The following is a 17851-nucleotide window of genomic DNA, read 5'->3' as shown; positions in this document are numbered from 1 at the left end:
CATAGTATTCCATTGTGTATATATACCACAGCTTTCTCAGCCACTCATCTGTTGTTGGGCACCTGGGTTGCTTCCGGGTTTTAGCTAATACTAATTGTGCTGCTATGAATATAGGTGTACACATATCTTTTTGGTTGGGTGTTATGGAGCCCTTGGGGTATATCCCCAGGAGAGGATTTGCTAGTTCATATGAAAGGTACATGTCTAGCCTTGTGAGAGTTCCCCAGACTACTCTCCACAGAGATTGGACCAATTTACATTCCCACCAGCAGGGTGGAAGATCTCTGTCCCCACAGCCTCGCCAGCATTTGTTGCTGCTGTCCTTTTTGATGTATGCCATTCTCACAGGGGTGGGGGGTATTTCAATGTTGTCTTTATTTGCATTTCTCTGACAATCAGCGACCTGGAGCAATTTTTCATGTGTTTGTTAGCCTTTTGGATCTCTTCTGTAGGATATGGTAGTCTTGGTTGAAAGCCTTTCTCATTGAGATATCTTGCCATTCTCTCTGGCCTGTAGTGTTTGTGTCTGCTACCAATCTTATGGGTTTTCCTCTGTAAGTGATTCTTTGTTTTTCTCATTCAGCCTTCAGGATCCTTTCTTTATGCTTATTCCTCTCTATTGTAAATATGATGTCTCTTGGTGGCTTTAAGTCTGGGTTAATTATATTTGGGACCCTCTGGCCTTTTTGAACCATTATGTCTTTTATGTTGTCTAGACTAGAGAAGTCCTAAGCTATTGTGTCCTGAAGAATGTTTTCTTCCCCTCCCTCTCTTTCTTCTATTGGTAAGCCAATAATGTGTATATTATTTCCTTTTGAGTCATCCCATATGTCTCTGTTGTTGTTTTCAGTATCTCATCTCTTTTTGAGATATCTTACTTCTTTTTTAGTTGTCTCTAATTCACCCTTGATCTTGTTAATTCTATCTTCAGCCTCATTTATTCCATTCTCTCTCTCCTCTACTGTTTTCTGCAGTTCATCTGTTTTGTTACCCTGTTCTGACACTTTTTTAGCTTGTTCAGCTAGTTGTCTTCTTAGCTCAGCTATTTCAGCTTTCATTTTCTAATAACCTTGAGATAATTATTGTTTTATTCCAGAGCCCCCTTTGGTGTTTCTGCATTTCTGATGACAATTCTTTCAAACTCTTTAATCACTCCTGTGACTATTTCCTTAACAAGTGTTAGGATGTTGACCTATTTTTTTGTTCAGTCTTTGGGGGGGAGGTTTTTAGCTGGACTCTTGTCCTGGTTTATTTCTCCAATATTTCTTCTTGTTGGTTTAACCATTTTATATCATATGTTATGAGGTCTCACTCTCAACACTTTTCAAATAACTGATCACTCTTGCTTGGATTGACTTGTGTCTTAAGTAAACTACTTAAAGATTTCACAGTTGAGGAATTTAAAAGATGTTTCAATATTATTTCAATCCCTGAGTTGGATCACAGAGGCTGTTCAAAGCCTCTTTTGTTTTTTCTCTTCCCTGTAGGCTATGGGAGCCTGAGGGCTTTTAAACTATAAGTAGGCTTTTTAGCTTAATCCCTCACTCCTGACCAAGAGATAAAGCAGGGCGGAGGAGAGATAACATAGTAATTATGCAAAGATACTCGCATACCTCAAGGTTGCAAAGCTCCAAGCTCAATTCAGCTTCTCTGCTAAGCCAGGCAACACTGCTGGCCCCTGTAAGTTTCTAAACAACTACTGTCTATAGTCTGTAGGTTCTGAAGCAATTATTCAGCATATTGTCATCAGGAGAAAAATGTGGAAAGGCTCCCAGTATGCACCCCCACTGCTAGACCACCGAGGTGTAGCTCTTCTCCTGAGTTTCCTGGTAAGCTCTCTGTTCCCAGATGTCAGCACAGAGGGCCCCTCCTACACCCCCCCACCACCTGCTCTAGCCTCTGTGGGCAGTAGCAATTGAGAGTCACAGTTACATTTGCTGAATCTTAGGGGAGTTCTGTCTTCCTTCAGCAGTCTTTTTGTTGATAAAGCAGACTGGAGGTGATGCCTCAACTGGTAAACTGCTGGACTGTTAATAGCTGTTCAGTCTCTCCTTAGGTTCCTCCCTGTTGAGGAGCCATGCGTGTTTGCACTCACTGGTGGTTTGGTGAGTTCCTGAAGGCATTCTAGTCCTGCCTTGTTGTGGTCCCAAGTGGTTTCCTTTGGTGGAACTCTTCTTAAGGGAAAGATAGCTGGATTCTGGCATCAATAATTATTTCATTTGAAACCTTCAAAGTTAAATATTGGAAGTGTTAGGGGAAAGTCTTTTTAAGTTTTTTTTTTTTTAATATTCTAATATGATTTACTAGAGTGGGGATTTGTGGTTATGCTGCTTAATTCAAATATTGATGGTTTTAGGTCTTGCCATTGAGTTATGGACTGTGTATGTATGCTGTGGTCCATGGGATAATTTGCCAACCAATAGAGAGCCACTCAAAGTCAGGTACATGTTAGAAATGATTATACTTAGCTACTTAGCATAATAAGTGAAGTGATAAAATACAACTACTTGGTGCTTTCATTTATATGGACTACAGAGAACTGAAACAAGTGAACTTGTTAAAAGGAAAAAAAGGAACAAAAACAGAAGAAAACAAACTGTCTCTAAAACTTTATGAGAACTATGATAATTATTTTTTGGGAAGATGGATGACAGAATTTGGTGATGGGTGTGTTGTGGAATTATATACCTTGTGATCTTATAAACCATTATTAATTACAAATAAAAAAGTCAAAGTAAATACATGGCAAAAATACACACAGATTGCATTATCTGCTAGCAACCTACTAAACAAATTCTTCATGATAATTCAAAATTTTCTAAATAGCTTTGTTAAATTATCTCTGACCAGCTGAAGATACTCCTATACTTCCTTAAAGAGGATATTTAAAAAAATTAACTTCAAATTATTTTCATATTGTGAGTCCTGCTAGTACATGTCATCTAACCACACTAATTACATAATGTTTCCGTATCACTAGGTATGTTAAAAAAAAAGGAGACTAGAAGATACTTAATATAGAACATAATAGTAAATAACACTCTTGAATTTCCTTTACAAAATTCTGTATTCATAATAAATCATGACCCAGATAAGAGTGTATAAAAAAAGAACTTGGAACAGACCATTTATGAGAGCTCTTGAAACAAATTTGACGGAATAACTCAATATTTCATACTAATCACAATTTATGACAGAAATGCCTCTGCAGAACCTGCTCAATCAGTGCACCTGGGTGTCCTAAGAATAGCTTGTCTTCACTGAAGGTGTGACAAACTAGGCCATTTAGGATTGGTGTCTTACAGAGACTGTTGGGGCCACCACTTGTGCATGGTTTGCTGGCAGGTAGTGACATCTGTGATTCTGTGAGCACTGGGAAAGACTGAACAGTAAAATTATAAGTCATTGTTATCCTAAGGCCATGTCTTATTTCCAAGGTAAGAAATCCCCAATTCCACCTCACATTTTTGTTTACTTATGACATGTCACAGAGTCATTCCTATTTGCCTAGAAAAAAATTAATTAAAAACAAGATCAGAAGATCAAACACTAAGGAGAAGCTGTACTGGAGTTGGCATATTGCACCAAAGTAAAAGACTCTGGGATGAGTCAGGGGGAGGGCTCAGGTCCTGGAACAGAATGGTAGAGGACCTAGTGGGGGTTGTATTGTTGTGTGGAAAGCTGAGAAATGTTATGCATGTACAAACTATTGTATTTACTGGCAACTGTAAAATATTAATCCCCAAATAAAGGGAAAAAATATGAGTGTGACTGCCTGAATAATAGATTAGGTCAGAATCTCTAAATAAAAATGCACATGTCAAGAAGTTAATATGACTGGGCTGAGAGGGCAGCAAGTAGTATGCTGCATTCACATACCTGAGACCCACAGTTCAATTCCTGGCATCACATATTCCAGAAGTGAGCAGTAAGTAGAATAAACTTTAACAAAAATAGCTTGCTCACTCACTCTAAAATATTTTAGTGTACTTCTTTAAATAGCTTTTTAAACTTTTATAGCTTCTGTTCTATTATTAGAAATCACAAACGAAAAGTCCTTTTGGATGTTATGCTGCCAGTTTAGACAGTCTGAAATTATTACAATGATAACTGTCTGAGGATCTGCCACTGATATATGTCTTTTGTTTTAATTTTGGGAATTGAACCTAAGAAATCAAATGTTAAGCATACTCTCTACCACCAAGTTACACTAGCAGTGCCTAGTCACTGATATTTTAAAGCTATTATAGTCTTTAAGATATCCCATCACATCTTCCCCACACATTTCAGTGGTATTGTTTATTCTTTTATTGAGCGTTGGTGAATTTTTGTATCATCCTCATCATCATCTCTCTATCCAGAGTCTGAAACATACATATTTTTCTTTTAAAAAATATTTTTCTTTATTAGGGGATACATGTTTTATAGTCTACAGTAAATCCAATAGTTTGTACATGCAAAACAACACATACATAATTTCTACCACTCCATGGTGAGTCCATGTTAGTGATTCCTTTTTGCCATGCAGAAGCTTTTCAGTTTGATATAATCCCACTAGTTTATCCTTGCTTTATTTTCCTTGCAATTGAATTTGAATTGGCAAAGATGGCTCTAAAATTTACATGAAAGAGTACCCATGTTTGCATCTAAGTGTTTCATGGTTTCTGGCATAACACCTAATTCTTTGATGCATTTGGAGTGTATTTTTGTATATGGTGAAATGTAGTGGTCTAATTTCATTTTTATGCACATTTTGATCCACTTTTCCCAACAACATATGTTGAATTAATTCTCCTTAGTTCACTGATGTTTTTGGCTCCCTTGTCAAAAAAGATATCCAAAGGGCCAACCAATATATGAAAAAATGTTCAAAGTCACTGATGATCAGGGAAATGTACATGAAAACAATGATGAAATATACCATTTTACATCTGAGAGAATGTCATGTATTTAAAAAATACAGAAATACCAACTTTTGGAGAAATTGTGGGGGGTGGAGTTGAATTTTCCATATTGAAATAGAAAATTAAATTCTTCCAACCCCTAAGTAAAACAGCCTGCCGATTCATGAGAACACTAGAAATGGACCTACTTTTTGACCCAGAAATGCCTTTTCTGGATATATATATATATAATATATAATATATATTAATATATAATATATATAATATATATATATATTATATATTAATATATATTATAATATATAATATATATTATATATATAATATATATTTTTTTTCTGGATATATATATCCAAGAAACTAAAAGACCAAGGCATACTTATTTTTATAGAGCACAGGATTTAATAGGCTAGCCTTGGAAGCAATTCTGATGTTCTAGGACATATGAGTGACTACAAAAGTCATGGTACACAATGGAATTTATGCTTCCATTACAAATAGTCATCTCCTTTGCAGTATCTTGTTCAGAACATGATGTTGAGTGACGTAAGCCAGAAAGAGAAAGACTAATTCATAGCAGAACTTAAGAAAACAAAACAGGAGAGTAAGGAAAAGCATAAGGTGAAATTTGGATTGGGTGTGGTGTATTGCACCAATGTAAAGGATTCTGGGGAAGGAGGGAAAGGAGTAGAATGGATAAACCCTGGGGTTCTGGTGCATGATGGGCAAGGGGCTCTTGGTTAAAGGAGCAAGTTCCCCTAGTACCTAGAGACTTATCATTGAAAGGTTGTGTCTGTGTCAATGCAGGACTGCACTGTAATCCATTAACCTCTAAAAATAAAATTATATATATATATATATATATATATATATGTATATATATGTGTGTGTGTGTGTGTGTGTGTGCTACACATACACATATATTTCAAATTTAAAGAAAAAATGCATGGCATATAAAACTATAAGGACACTTATATTAAAAGCTGGATTTATCCAATCAAGAGAAAACAATGAAATGATGCATATATGACTAATTAATTAAGCTGAAAAATCTAAGTGTAGAATGTAATATGAATAGCATGTAGACCTTTTCAACTAATGCAGAAGAAAGAAGAAATCTCAGTGTGACAAGTACTATGATAATGAATGATCGTGGGAGCACTTGCCAAGAAAATCAGGGGTGCATCCAATTAAGAAAACACAATGCCATTGGCAAGGACCCTTGTTCACACTGCTGCATTCCACCTGCAGGGGGAAACTTCATGAAAAGTGAAAGAGGTCTACAGATATTACTCTTTCCTTCTTCCTTTCTATCTTCTCTCTTCTCAATTTCTCTTGCCCTATTAAACTAAAAAATAAATTAATAAAAACAAAGAAATAAAGGACCCACTAGTGGCACATCTGGCAAGTACACATGATAACCATGCACAAGGACCCAGGTTCAAGCCACCAGTCCCCATCTGCAGGGTGTAAGCTTCACGAGCAATGAAACAATGCTGAATCTCTCTCTCTCTCCCCCCTATTTATTTCTGCCTCTACACAATGAAACAAACAAACAAATAAAATACTAATAGTAAATAAATAAATAAGACAGGGTCAGGTGGTGGCACAGTTGGTTAATTGCACAAGAACCCAGATTCAAGCCCTTTTCTTGTCCCCACCCGAAGGGAGGAAGCTTCATTAACAGTTAAGCAATAATACAGGTGTCTCTCTCACTCCTTATCTCATCCCCTTCCCTATCAATTTCTCTCTGTCTCTACCCTAAATAAATTGATAGGAAGACTAAAGAAAAATGAAAAAAATGTCCACCCAGGAGCACTGAATTTGATCTGTAGGCACCAAGACCCAGAAATAACCTTTGTGGCAATAAAACAAAAACAGAAATAATAATAAAAAAACAGAAAAAAGAAAATAAAAAGGAAAATCTGTATTTAATAAGAAAGGATTTCTGAGGCATGGCTATGGAGTAACAGTGTACAGCACAGGCTCTTCTCCCAAAGCAACAATGATAGACAACTACTGAACTTTACAAATATCCATCTACAACTGAGACATCCACAGAAGCACTGCACCTCAGCTACCAAGCTGCAGATGCCACTATGATTTCATATGATCTCCCTGGGCAGATGACCTCACCAGTGTGTGCTGGAACCCGACCTCCCCAGAGCCCTATCCCACTAGAGAAAGACAGAAACAGGCGGGGGGCACTTATCAACCTGCCAATGCCCATGTCCAGTGGAGAAGTAATTACAGAAGCCACACCTCCCATTTTCTGCACCCCAAAAAAGAACTTTGCTTTTTTTCTTTGAATTATGCTGATATTTATTAACATCAATACAAAACAAAGACTGGAAGCTGTGACTGAACAAGAACAAGAACAAGAACTTTTTGCAGTTTCCTTACTGAAGAGCTTTTGCACCCAGATCATGAGACCCAAGATTAAAACAAAGACTGGTTTGTCAATAATCAGAAAAAGTTTCAGCTTTCCCCATACAATGAAAAACTTGCTTAAGGCCAAAGGGAAAGATTGTCTCTGCACCCTAAACTCTCCTAAGTAAAGCAACTACAACTAATATTGAAACTTTGGGATCTAGACAGCAGATGGGAGACTAAAATATGTGCACAGGCAAATATCTACTCCACCCGTCACTGGACATTTTTGCTATACTGACATGCGTGCTGCATCAACAGTTATCCCCAATAGTGCCTGACTATACCTCGAGGGGAATGAGACTTCCAAATGACTGCTCTGCTTGCATCTGAGAACATTCAACCTAGGGGTAACAAAACCTTTTTTGCCCACTTGTTTCCTTATGCCCTAACTAGGCCACTGCTTGCTGCTTCCTGGCCTGCAAATTCTAACTCATGTAACCTTCATCACCTCTACCACATGGAAACTGTTTGTAGGAACTGCATAAGCAATAAAGTTGTACTTCCAGTCTAAACCTTAAATCTGGTTCCTGCATTGACATAAAACACATTCTTCTGCAGTGGACCCCACCAGTACAGCGACTCCTTCTCCCTATATATCCCTTTGCCCTGAAGGCACTTCTGGATTGCTTAATACTTGCTCTTTTGGCAGCCTAGACAGGACACCTAAGGGAACCTGGACCTATTACTCCCCTCCACCTTCTTTTCTATGGCTAATACCACTTTCCTGCTTTTTTTCTAATGTCGAATCCCCAGGCCTTGTGCTGTCATCCGGGGGACAGAGTCGGTTTCGGCTTCGAGCTCCTGGTTGGTAAAGTTGCATTGCTGGGCGATCCTTATTCCTTATGCGATCTCTCTTAATCACTTCGTCTTTCTTTTCAAGTTTTTCTAAGCTACTCAGGGTTTCAGTAGCTTCGGCCTTCTTTCCTTTATCGCGAAGCAAGTCTTTCTCTTTTCTCATTTCTTCTTCCTTTCTTTTAAATGCCCTCTCCTTCTGCCTCCGACATTGCTCCTCTTCCTGACGCCTCTGCCTCTCTCGTTCCCAAAAATTACGGTCTTGGTCTCGCTCATAATCCCGGTCCCTTTCCCTATTGTCTCTGCCACATTCATCTTCCATTCTCCTAAATCTTTCATCTTTAAATTCCACGTCGGAACGTCTGGGTAGTGTGCAGGCTACCCCAATGCCTCTATCATCATTCAGATTCTCTTTGTCCAACTTCATAGATTTGTCTCTCCTGTCCATTTCTTTTTCAGATTTTTCTGGTTTCTTGAGCAGCTTCTTTAGCTTTTCGATATCTTTCCGTTTTTGCTTGTCTTCTTCCTTCCATTTCCTCCTCTCTTCTTCTCTTTGTCTTTTTCTTTCTATTTCCCGTCTCCTCCTTTCTTCTCGTTTTTCTTCTCTCATTCTCTGCTTGTTTTTCAGGAAGCTCAAAAGTGGGGTTGTCTTTTTAGTTATTAGTTCTCTATTTTTTGCTTCTATTTCCTCTAGCAGTGTCTCTGGAGTAGATGTCATTTTCTCATCAGTTGCATAATTTTCCAAGAATTTTCTATACTCTGGATCATCATCAATAGTCCCAACTTTGTTGTCTCTTTTTTTGATCTTCTTTTTTGCAGCTTTTTGAAAAGGTGCAAATTCTACTATAGCAGGGTATTCCTGACCTTGACTGTCAAGGAATATATAACGATCAAAGCGATCCCTGAATAAAAGAATGTCTTGTTGGTTTTTAAAGTTGATGTACGCTCTGGAGTACGTATGAGGATACAGACTCGTATCATTAGAAAAAAATTCAAAATAATCATGGTCTGGCAAGGGATGAAGATGTGCCAGGAGCTGCTCCTTGGTCAAAGTGGGAGGTAATCTCCGAATGACCACCTTGCTCAGCACCTCTTTCTTCTCCTTGTTCTGATCCTGTTTATCGTCTGCCTTGCCACTGTCCCCTGCAGCCATAGCGCCACTACCTGTAGCCCGCGAGGGAGTCAGGAGGCTTACTCGCTTCTCCTTAGGTCTGTGGTCCTTCCCATCTTTCATTGTCGAGGTTCCGGCTCTCTCTTAGGCCACTTGGCCTTGATGCCCCTGCCAAGCCTACATCTACCGATGCGCTGCTTAGGAGCTCTGACTTCCTCTAACTCAGACAGGAAGGACTCTGCGCCACCACTATACGGCCACCCCCGCGAGACTCTCGCGAGACTTCGGGCATATCTCCCACACCCCCATCCCCCTCTCCCGGAAAGGTTTTAGACACGGATTCTTTTATCTGGACTATCCCAAAAAGAACTTTGGTTGGTCCATTCTCCCAGAGGAATAAATGATAGAGGAAGAAGATCAGCGGGATCTGAGCCCAAATTCCACCAGGACCCACTGCCTCTGTTGCCAGAAATCTTCTCTTTATACCACCACTGAAAGAGAACAGAATCTGGGAAACATCAGAGGAAGTCAAGCACTATTTCACTTATCTGAGAGAGAGGAGGAAAAAACAAAATCTCATAGTAATAGGTGTAGGTATGACTTAGAAGGGCAGTGAAAGCATAGGTGGAGAAAAATAAAAAAGAGCAAATATAGATACGTAGTGATAAATATAAAGTCAACCCATATATGCGACCTTGAGAGAACTACTATAGTTTGTAGTGGAAGAAATGGGGACACAGAGCTCTGGTGGTGGGAACAGTATAACTTTATAGCTCTATTATTTTATAATCTTGTAAATCAATATTAAAATACTAATTATAAAAAAGAAAAGTCTTCTTAGAAGCATTGACAATTAGGGTATTACTAAATGAATAGAAGTCAAGTAGAGGAGGATTGAATTTTGGGTACATTTTTAATAAAAGCAAAATGTATTTGGCAAAATCCAATGGTGAGAAGAAATACAGTATTAAAAAATACCCTCAACACCTGAGACTATCAGACTATCAGTAGAGACAAGGAAGAGAACTGAAGACTGATGAAGGAACTGAACTATAAGTAGGGGGTTAGGTCTTGAAATTTCTCCTAAGTCCAGACAGGGAATATTTGTGAAGTTTATTTGAAGCAATTACAATATTTCTTCCTTTGTTTTGTTAGAATGAAAGTGGTTACGGTTTGAAGAATATAAGGAGAGTAACAACACTCATTAATAAATATGTCAACTAGTTAGGGATGATTCGTACTTTTTTGAATTATAAGAATACAATAGGAAAGGAAAGGAATTTTCACTTTGAAAATTTAAGAGATAAGAATGATAGCTCTGATTCAGTGTATGAGGTGATTAAATCTATGGGTAAGTGTATCAGCTATCAATTGTGATTACATTAAGTTGGATTGTATAATATTAGAGGAAAACTCTACCCATAACAATGATTTTTTTTTAAATAAAGTGCTAGCCTTAATAGTGTGAAGTGTTGTTATGCACATAACTAAAAATCTCTCAAAGAAATTAGGCCTTGTCAGAGATTCTGTTTGGGTCTCTTGTCTTCATTAAGCTGGACATTCAACCTTAGTATGTTCAAGCACATACTATCATACCCATAAGCCTTTGATAACACAACTTTTGTGTGCCTGAGATGCAAACAAAGTAAGTTGATAGCCATAATCAAGGTTGACTGCCATCAATGAGCTGATACATTTTACCTGACTGATTATTTAGTAATGATTACATAATAGATTTCCCCCAGTGAATATATAACATATCATATAAGGACAGGATGACACACCTAGTGGAGTGTACACTGCCTTGCATAAGGACCTGGCTTCAAACCTTTGGTCCTCACTGACAGGAGACAAGTTTCACCAGTGGTGAAGCAGTGTTGCAAGTGTCTCTTTTTTCTCTCCCACTCTTTGTTCCTCTGTTTTAAAAGAAAAAGAAAGGGGCAGGGGAAGTCATCAGAAGCAGTAAAGTCTTAGAAGAAATATGTCCTGGAAAATGATGACAGAGGAACTAGTGGGAGTTGTATTGCTATGTGGAAAACTGAGAAATGATATGCATATATAAGCCACTGTATTTACTGTAAAATGTAAAATATTAATCCCCTAATAAAGGAAAAAAATGAAAGAATATGAAACAAAGATCTGTAAATACATATCTATTTCCATCTTAAATTGTCTTTCTTTTTGCCACTAAACTTCATTGGGCCTTAATATTTGGATAACTTCACTACTCTTGCCAAATTCTTTGTTTTCCATTTTCCAGGTAGTGGGTAAAAGATAGAGAAAAGGATATAAACCACATGCTCATTAGCAACTACTTACATGCTCCTAAATTTATTCAACTTTCTGTTTTATTTCTTGGTGTTTTTAGTTATAATTCTATTAATGATTTAATAGTGATATCAAGATAATATTAAATGATACTGGGCTATAATTCTACACCACTCACATGACCAAATTTCTGTGCACCCTTTCACCTCCAGAGTTCTTCCAATGTCACAAATATAGCTTGACTGTATGTGAATATATATATATATATATATGTATGTATATGTGTGTGTGTGTGTGTGTGTTTTCAAGTCCATGTGTTTCAATTCTCTATATTGAACATATGAGGGAAATCGTCTGCTAGTTATATATCACTTCCTATTTACTTCAGTGAGCATCATCACTCCCAATCCCATTCATTTTTGTCCTCAAGAACACAATATTGACTTTTTTAACTGTTGAGTAATACTTCATTGAGTATATGTCCCAAGGAGGCTGCTGCTTTTTCTTCATCTTCCTCTTCTCCTTCTCCTCCTCCTCCTTCTTCTTCGTCTTCTCATTCTTCTTCTTCCTCTTTTCCTTCCTCTTCTCCTTCTTCTTTTTAATTTTTATTTATAAAATGGAAATATAGAAGAGACCATAGGATAATAGGGGTACAATTCTACTCAATTCTACTACAAGAACACTGTATCCCATCACCTCCATTGATAGCTTTCTTATTCTTTATCCCTTTGGGAGTATGGACCCAGGATCATAATGGCGTGCAGAAGGTGAAAGGTGTGGCTTCTTTGATTGCTTCCCACATGAATATGGGCTTTGGAAGCTTGCCTTTATCTTTCCCTAGTGGGGTAGAGGTCTGGGGAGGTGGGGCTCCAGTGCACATCGGTGGGGTCATCTGCCCTGGGAAGTGGCGTCATGGTAGCATCTGGAATCTGGTAGCTGAAAAAGAGTTAAGATATAAAGCAGAACAAATTGTTGACTAGTCATAAAACTAAAGGCAAGAATATTGCAGATGAAGATTTGAGATCTCCATTCTGGAAAGAGGTAATAAGTCTATTTTAGCCATGTTCCAAGGGGCCCATAACTTAACTAGTTTTTGCCTGATGCTGACATTTAATATGCAGGCAGACCCAGGTTATTGTCTGGGGAGATGGTGTCATAATTTGATAAAGTACTAAAAAGCTGGATCAGGGAAAAGAGTAGGTCCCAAATATGGGAAAAGTATATAAATATTCTTAACTGTAAACTCCATTGATTTGATCTGTGGCCCATATTCAGCAAAGGAGACTACGTAACCTCTACATCCCTGTAAGTGTTAGCTTGCATTCTGTGGTCAGGGATAGGAACATTCCAAGCTGCATTAATTTCAGGACCCATCTTCCTCCAGTGATAGGTGGAGTATGGTATCCAACCTCCCTTCAGAGAATGGAACAGTCTGTACTATTTGCACTTATGATAAATTTTTTGGACATCTGGTAGATTAATGCCTCATGATCAGAAACAAAAGAACCTGGCAGGGCAGGGGTAGATAGCATAATGGTTATGCAAACAGACTCTCATGCTTGAGGCTCCAAAGTCCCAGGTTCAATACCCCGCACCACCATAAACCAGATGGTTAAATTAAAAAAGAAAAAAAAGAGAGAAAAGAACATATATATATGTTCTTTATATATATATATATATATATATTTACTTATTCCCTTTTGTTGCCTTTGTTGTTTTATTGTTGTAGTTATTATTGTTGTTGTTGTTGCTGGATAGGACAGAGAGAAATGGAGAAGGGAGGGGAAGACAGAGAGGAGGAGAGAAAAACAGACACCTGAAGATCTACTTCACTGCTTGTGAAGTGACTCCCCTGCAGGTGGGGTGCCAGGGGCTTGAACCAGGATCCTTAAGCCGGTCCTTGCTCATAACCCACTGCGCAACTGCCTGATTCCCTAGAGGCTATTTTTCAAAGGGTGTATAATTCTCTCAAATAGTCTGGGCTACTAGGAGTCATGTTCTTTCTCAGACTCAACATGAATTTATTCCACACTTTTCCCTACTACTTCATCTTTTTGTTATTGTTATTTGTTTGCTTATTTTTGTTGTGTCACCACTGGTGCTACACTGCTTAAGGTCAACTTTTTCAGATAGACAGAGGGGCAAAGAAAGAGTAAAGGAAAGAAACCACAAAACAAAACCTCTCTCCAATGCAGTGACAGCCAGACTCAGACCTTGGCTGCATGCATGGCAAGGCAGCACACAGTCCAAATAAATTATTTTGCTGGTGGCCATCACTGCATCTTTTAATTCCAATGTATCATCAGGGTCAACTGGTATATTAGTATTGTCTTCTCAGGTATTCTGAGATTTACTGAAACAGATTAAGGATTCCATTACATTAACTTTTGATTATCTGAGAGCAGAGACTATTTGACTTTTCAAATTAAAACCCTTTACTATAGAAAGGGAAATAATGTAATAGTGGCTATTGCTAAGAACAGATGAATTTGTTGATTATTTGATTAGTTTATAAATTTCAATCAATGTAAAAAGTTAAGAATTTAGTCTTATGAATAGCTGGAATTAAAGTTAAAAGCATTGTTGCAATTATCTTTATTAATTTCAATCAGTCCTGTGCAGTAAAAATTAAATTTGAAATGACAGTATGCCATGAAACACAGCATAAATTGTTGGTGATGTACTTAGATAATGCTCTTAAAAAAAACATTAAGAGAGAGTTCCCAGAAGATGGCGGACCGAGAAGTTGCTAGTGGCTTGAGCTCTGACCACATCCTCTGGAAACAGTAGGATTTAGTAGGCCAGTGAATAAGGGGTCCTAGCAGTGACACCAGGGAGTTGACTATAACTTAATTTGGGTTAAAAAATAGAGTAGAAAAAAAAGAGAAAAAAATTTTTTCTTTTAAATTATTATCTCCAAAGCACACCCCCCCCCCCATAACCAGTCCCTGGGGACCAGCTTCTAGCAGGCTCCCCTGCAGAGCATCTGTCTTTACCAAGATTCCTGTCTCACCAGGGAGTATCATTCATTCTAAGTCTAGTCCCTTCTGAAATCTCTGGCATTTTTTCTTTCTAAGTAGCAAACATCCCCCTCCATAGCTAATTACATAATTTTTTAAATAAAAAAACTCTTTCCTCCCACCGCTCTTTTATTACTGTTCTTTTTCTTATCTTTTTCTTTTTTCTCTCTTTCATTTTCTTTTCTTTTTCTCATTCTTGTCATCCTTTCTTCCTTAATCCTGCAGCTTCCAAAGACACAGGCCCCATCCCCCACACCACCAAACAGTGTGCTTTCACTGAATTCACCGATACATGTTTGGGAATTATTTTGGGGAAGAATTCTGACTCAGAGTAGACTCTCACTGTGAGTATCTCTGCTCAACTTCATTTCCTCCTTTAGCTACCCATAGAATATACAGTGGATAGTAGATTTGCATAACTGTCTATTTTATCTATCCTTGTCTAGTCCTGAGGTTTTTTGTTTGTTTGTTTGTTTATTTTTCTTTCTTAACAATCAGCTGCCGCTGCTCATGAGGTTTGAGGTAATCTGGGACAGGGTTTTTTTTTTTACCCTGCTCTATTTTATTATTAATATTATATAAAGGCATATATCTCCCCCCCCCTTTAGGTTGATCAGAATTAACTCTTAGTGTATCTTTCATTGCTAGGGTAGTGGGCATCTATTGTGGGAGGAACTTGTCTCATTACTCCTACCTCCTCTACAGACTCTCCCCTTCCTCCTCCTCTTAGCTAATTAAAAAAAAATACAATTAAATTAAATTAAATTAAAAATAAAGTAATCAAAAAAATTCCTATCATTGCTCTTTAATTATAGCTCTTTTTCTTATCTTTTCTCTTTTCTCTCTCTTGTTTCTTTCTTTTTTTATGTTGTCATAAACTTCTTCCTTCTTCTTTGCATTTCTGAATTTGTGAATTAATTTGGGGAAGAAATCTGACTCAGAGTGGACTCTCTATGTGTGTATCTCTACTCCACTTCCCTTCTCCCTCTTGATACCCCTAGAATATATAGTGTATAGTAGATTTGCATAACTGTTTATTCTTGCTATCACTTCTTTCTTTTCACTTTCCTCTTCACTGGGATTTGGTTACTATTTTTTCACGGACTGGAGACATTGTTTGGCTGACTGGTAGTGATTAAACTGCTTCAATACTTGCTTCAGTTGATATTATAATTCCTGAGGTTGGTGAGTGCAATTGTCATAAAGGTATTTAGTACAGTGCTTCCTGTACTCAAGACACAACTACTCAGGAACAACAGAGCATAAAAAAAGAAACACATAAATTAAAAAATTGGTAGATCAAAAACAAATAAAACTGCTACTCCAATGAAAGAAGACAAGAGCCCAGAAAAAACTACAAATCAGCCAGCAGTAACCATAGATAAGAAAAGTAGGCAAGCAATAATAAACTTATTAATCACAGAAATGAAAACAACATTGGAGGAAAGGAATGGCAGTATTACGGAAACAACAGTTGAGACCCCCAAGGAAAATACTGATTATCTTGAGGCAATTAGAGAACTGAAAGCTGAAATAGCTGTAATGGAGAAAGAAGCTGAGGGAAGGGAAAGGAGACTAACTGAAGCAGAAAACAGAATTAGTTAGATAGAGGATGAGTTAGAGAAAACTAAAAAAGAGGTGAAAAAGCTCAAAAAGAGATTGAGAGACACTGAAAACAACAACAGAGACATACGGGATGATCTCAAAAGAAGTAACATTCATATAATTGGCCTGCAAGAGGAAGAAAGAGAGGAAGGGGAAGCAAACATTCTAGAGGGAATAATAGAAGAAAACTTCCCAGACCTGAATAACAGAAAGGTCATCAAGATTCAAGAGGCCCAGAGAGTTCCAAACAGAATAAACCCAGACCTGAAGACATAAAGACACATCATAGTCACAATGAGAAGTAAGGATAATGAAAGGATCCTAAATGATACAAGAGAGAAACAAAAAGTCACATACAGGGGAAAACCCATAATATTATCTGCAGACTTCACTCAAACTCTAAAAGCCAGAAGAGAATGGCAAGATATCTATCGAGCCCTGAATGAAAAAGGGTTTCAACCAAGGATAATATATCCTGCTAGGCTTTCATTCAAACTAGATGGAGGGATCAAAACCTTCTAGGACAAACAACATTTAAAGGAAGCAACCATCACCAAACCAGCCCTGAAAGAGGTACTAAAAGACCTCTTATAAACAAGAACTTCACTATAATATTTGCAATATATCAGAGCAAACAAATTCTTTTTTAGAACAATGGCACTACAATACATTAAATCCATAATATCAATAAATGTCAATGGCTCAAACTCACCCATAAAAAGGCACAGAGTGGGGGGATGGATCAGAAAACATAACCCAACCATATGCTGCTTGCAAAAATCACATCTGTCACAACAAGATAAACACAGACTTAAAGTGAAAGGACAGAAAACTGTCATACATGCTAACGGACCACAAAAAAAGGCAGGAATAGCCATTCTCATCTCAGACACGATAGATTTTAAATTAAATAAAGTAATAAAAGATAGGCAAGGACATTACATAATGATTAGAAGATCAATCAGCCAAGAAGACTTAACAATTACTAACATCTATGCACCCAATGAGGGACCATCTAAATACGTCAAGCACTTACTGAGAGAATTTAAAAAAATACATCAATAGTAATACAATAATAGTGGGAGACTTCAATACCCCACTCTCACACTTGGACAGATCAACAATGCAGAGAACCAACAAAGATACAAGAGAATTGAATGAAGAGATTGACAGACTAGACCTCTTGGACATTTTCAGACTCCTTCACCTCAAAAAACTGGAATACACCTTCTTTTCAAATACACATAACACATACTCAAGGATAGACCACATTAGGACACAAAGACAGCATCAATAAATTCAAGAGCATCAAAATCATCCCAAGTATCTTCTCAGACCCCAGTGGAGTAAAACTAACATTTAACAACAAACAGACAATTATTAAAAGTCACAGAATTTGGAAACTAAACAACATACTCCTTAAGAACCACTGGGTCAGAGATTCACTCAAGCAGGAAATTCAAATGTTCCTGGAAACAAATGAAAATGAAGACACAACTTCAAAATATTTGGGACACAGCTAAAGTAGTACTGAGAGGGAAACTTATAGCCATATAATGACATAATAAACACCAAGAAAAAGCTCAAAGGAACAACCTTACAGCACACCTCAAGGACTTAGAGGAAGAGGAACAAAGGAACCCTAAAGCAACCAGAAGGACAGAAATCACTAAAGTTAGAGCAGAAATAAACAACATCGAAGATAAAAGAACCATACA

The 17851-nt window shown here is 37.6% G+C and overlaps 1 protein-coding gene across 1 annotated transcript; it reads right to left on the bottom strand.

The window, feature by feature from the left end:
- Positions 1–7279: 7279 nt before the first annotated feature.
- On the bottom strand, positions 7280–9367 carry LOC103125696 (regulator of nonsense transcripts 3B-like). Its single transcript, XM_060186433.1, has one exon. It carries the CDS (start codon positions 9361–9363, stop codon positions 8020–8022), a length of 1344 nt encoding a protein of 447 aa, XP_060042416.1. The 5' UTR covers positions 9364–9367; the 3' UTR covers positions 7280–8019.
- Between the last annotated feature and the right edge of the window lie 8484 nt (positions 9368–17851).

The sequence above is a fragment of the Erinaceus europaeus genome, chromosome 2 (genome assembly GCF_950295315.1).
Source record: "Erinaceus europaeus chromosome 2, mEriEur2.1, whole genome shotgun sequence".
In the NCBI taxonomy this organism is placed as follows: Eukaryota; Metazoa; Chordata; class Mammalia; order Eulipotyphla; family Erinaceidae; genus Erinaceus; species Erinaceus europaeus.
This window is presented reverse-complemented; position numbering and strand designations above follow the sequence as displayed.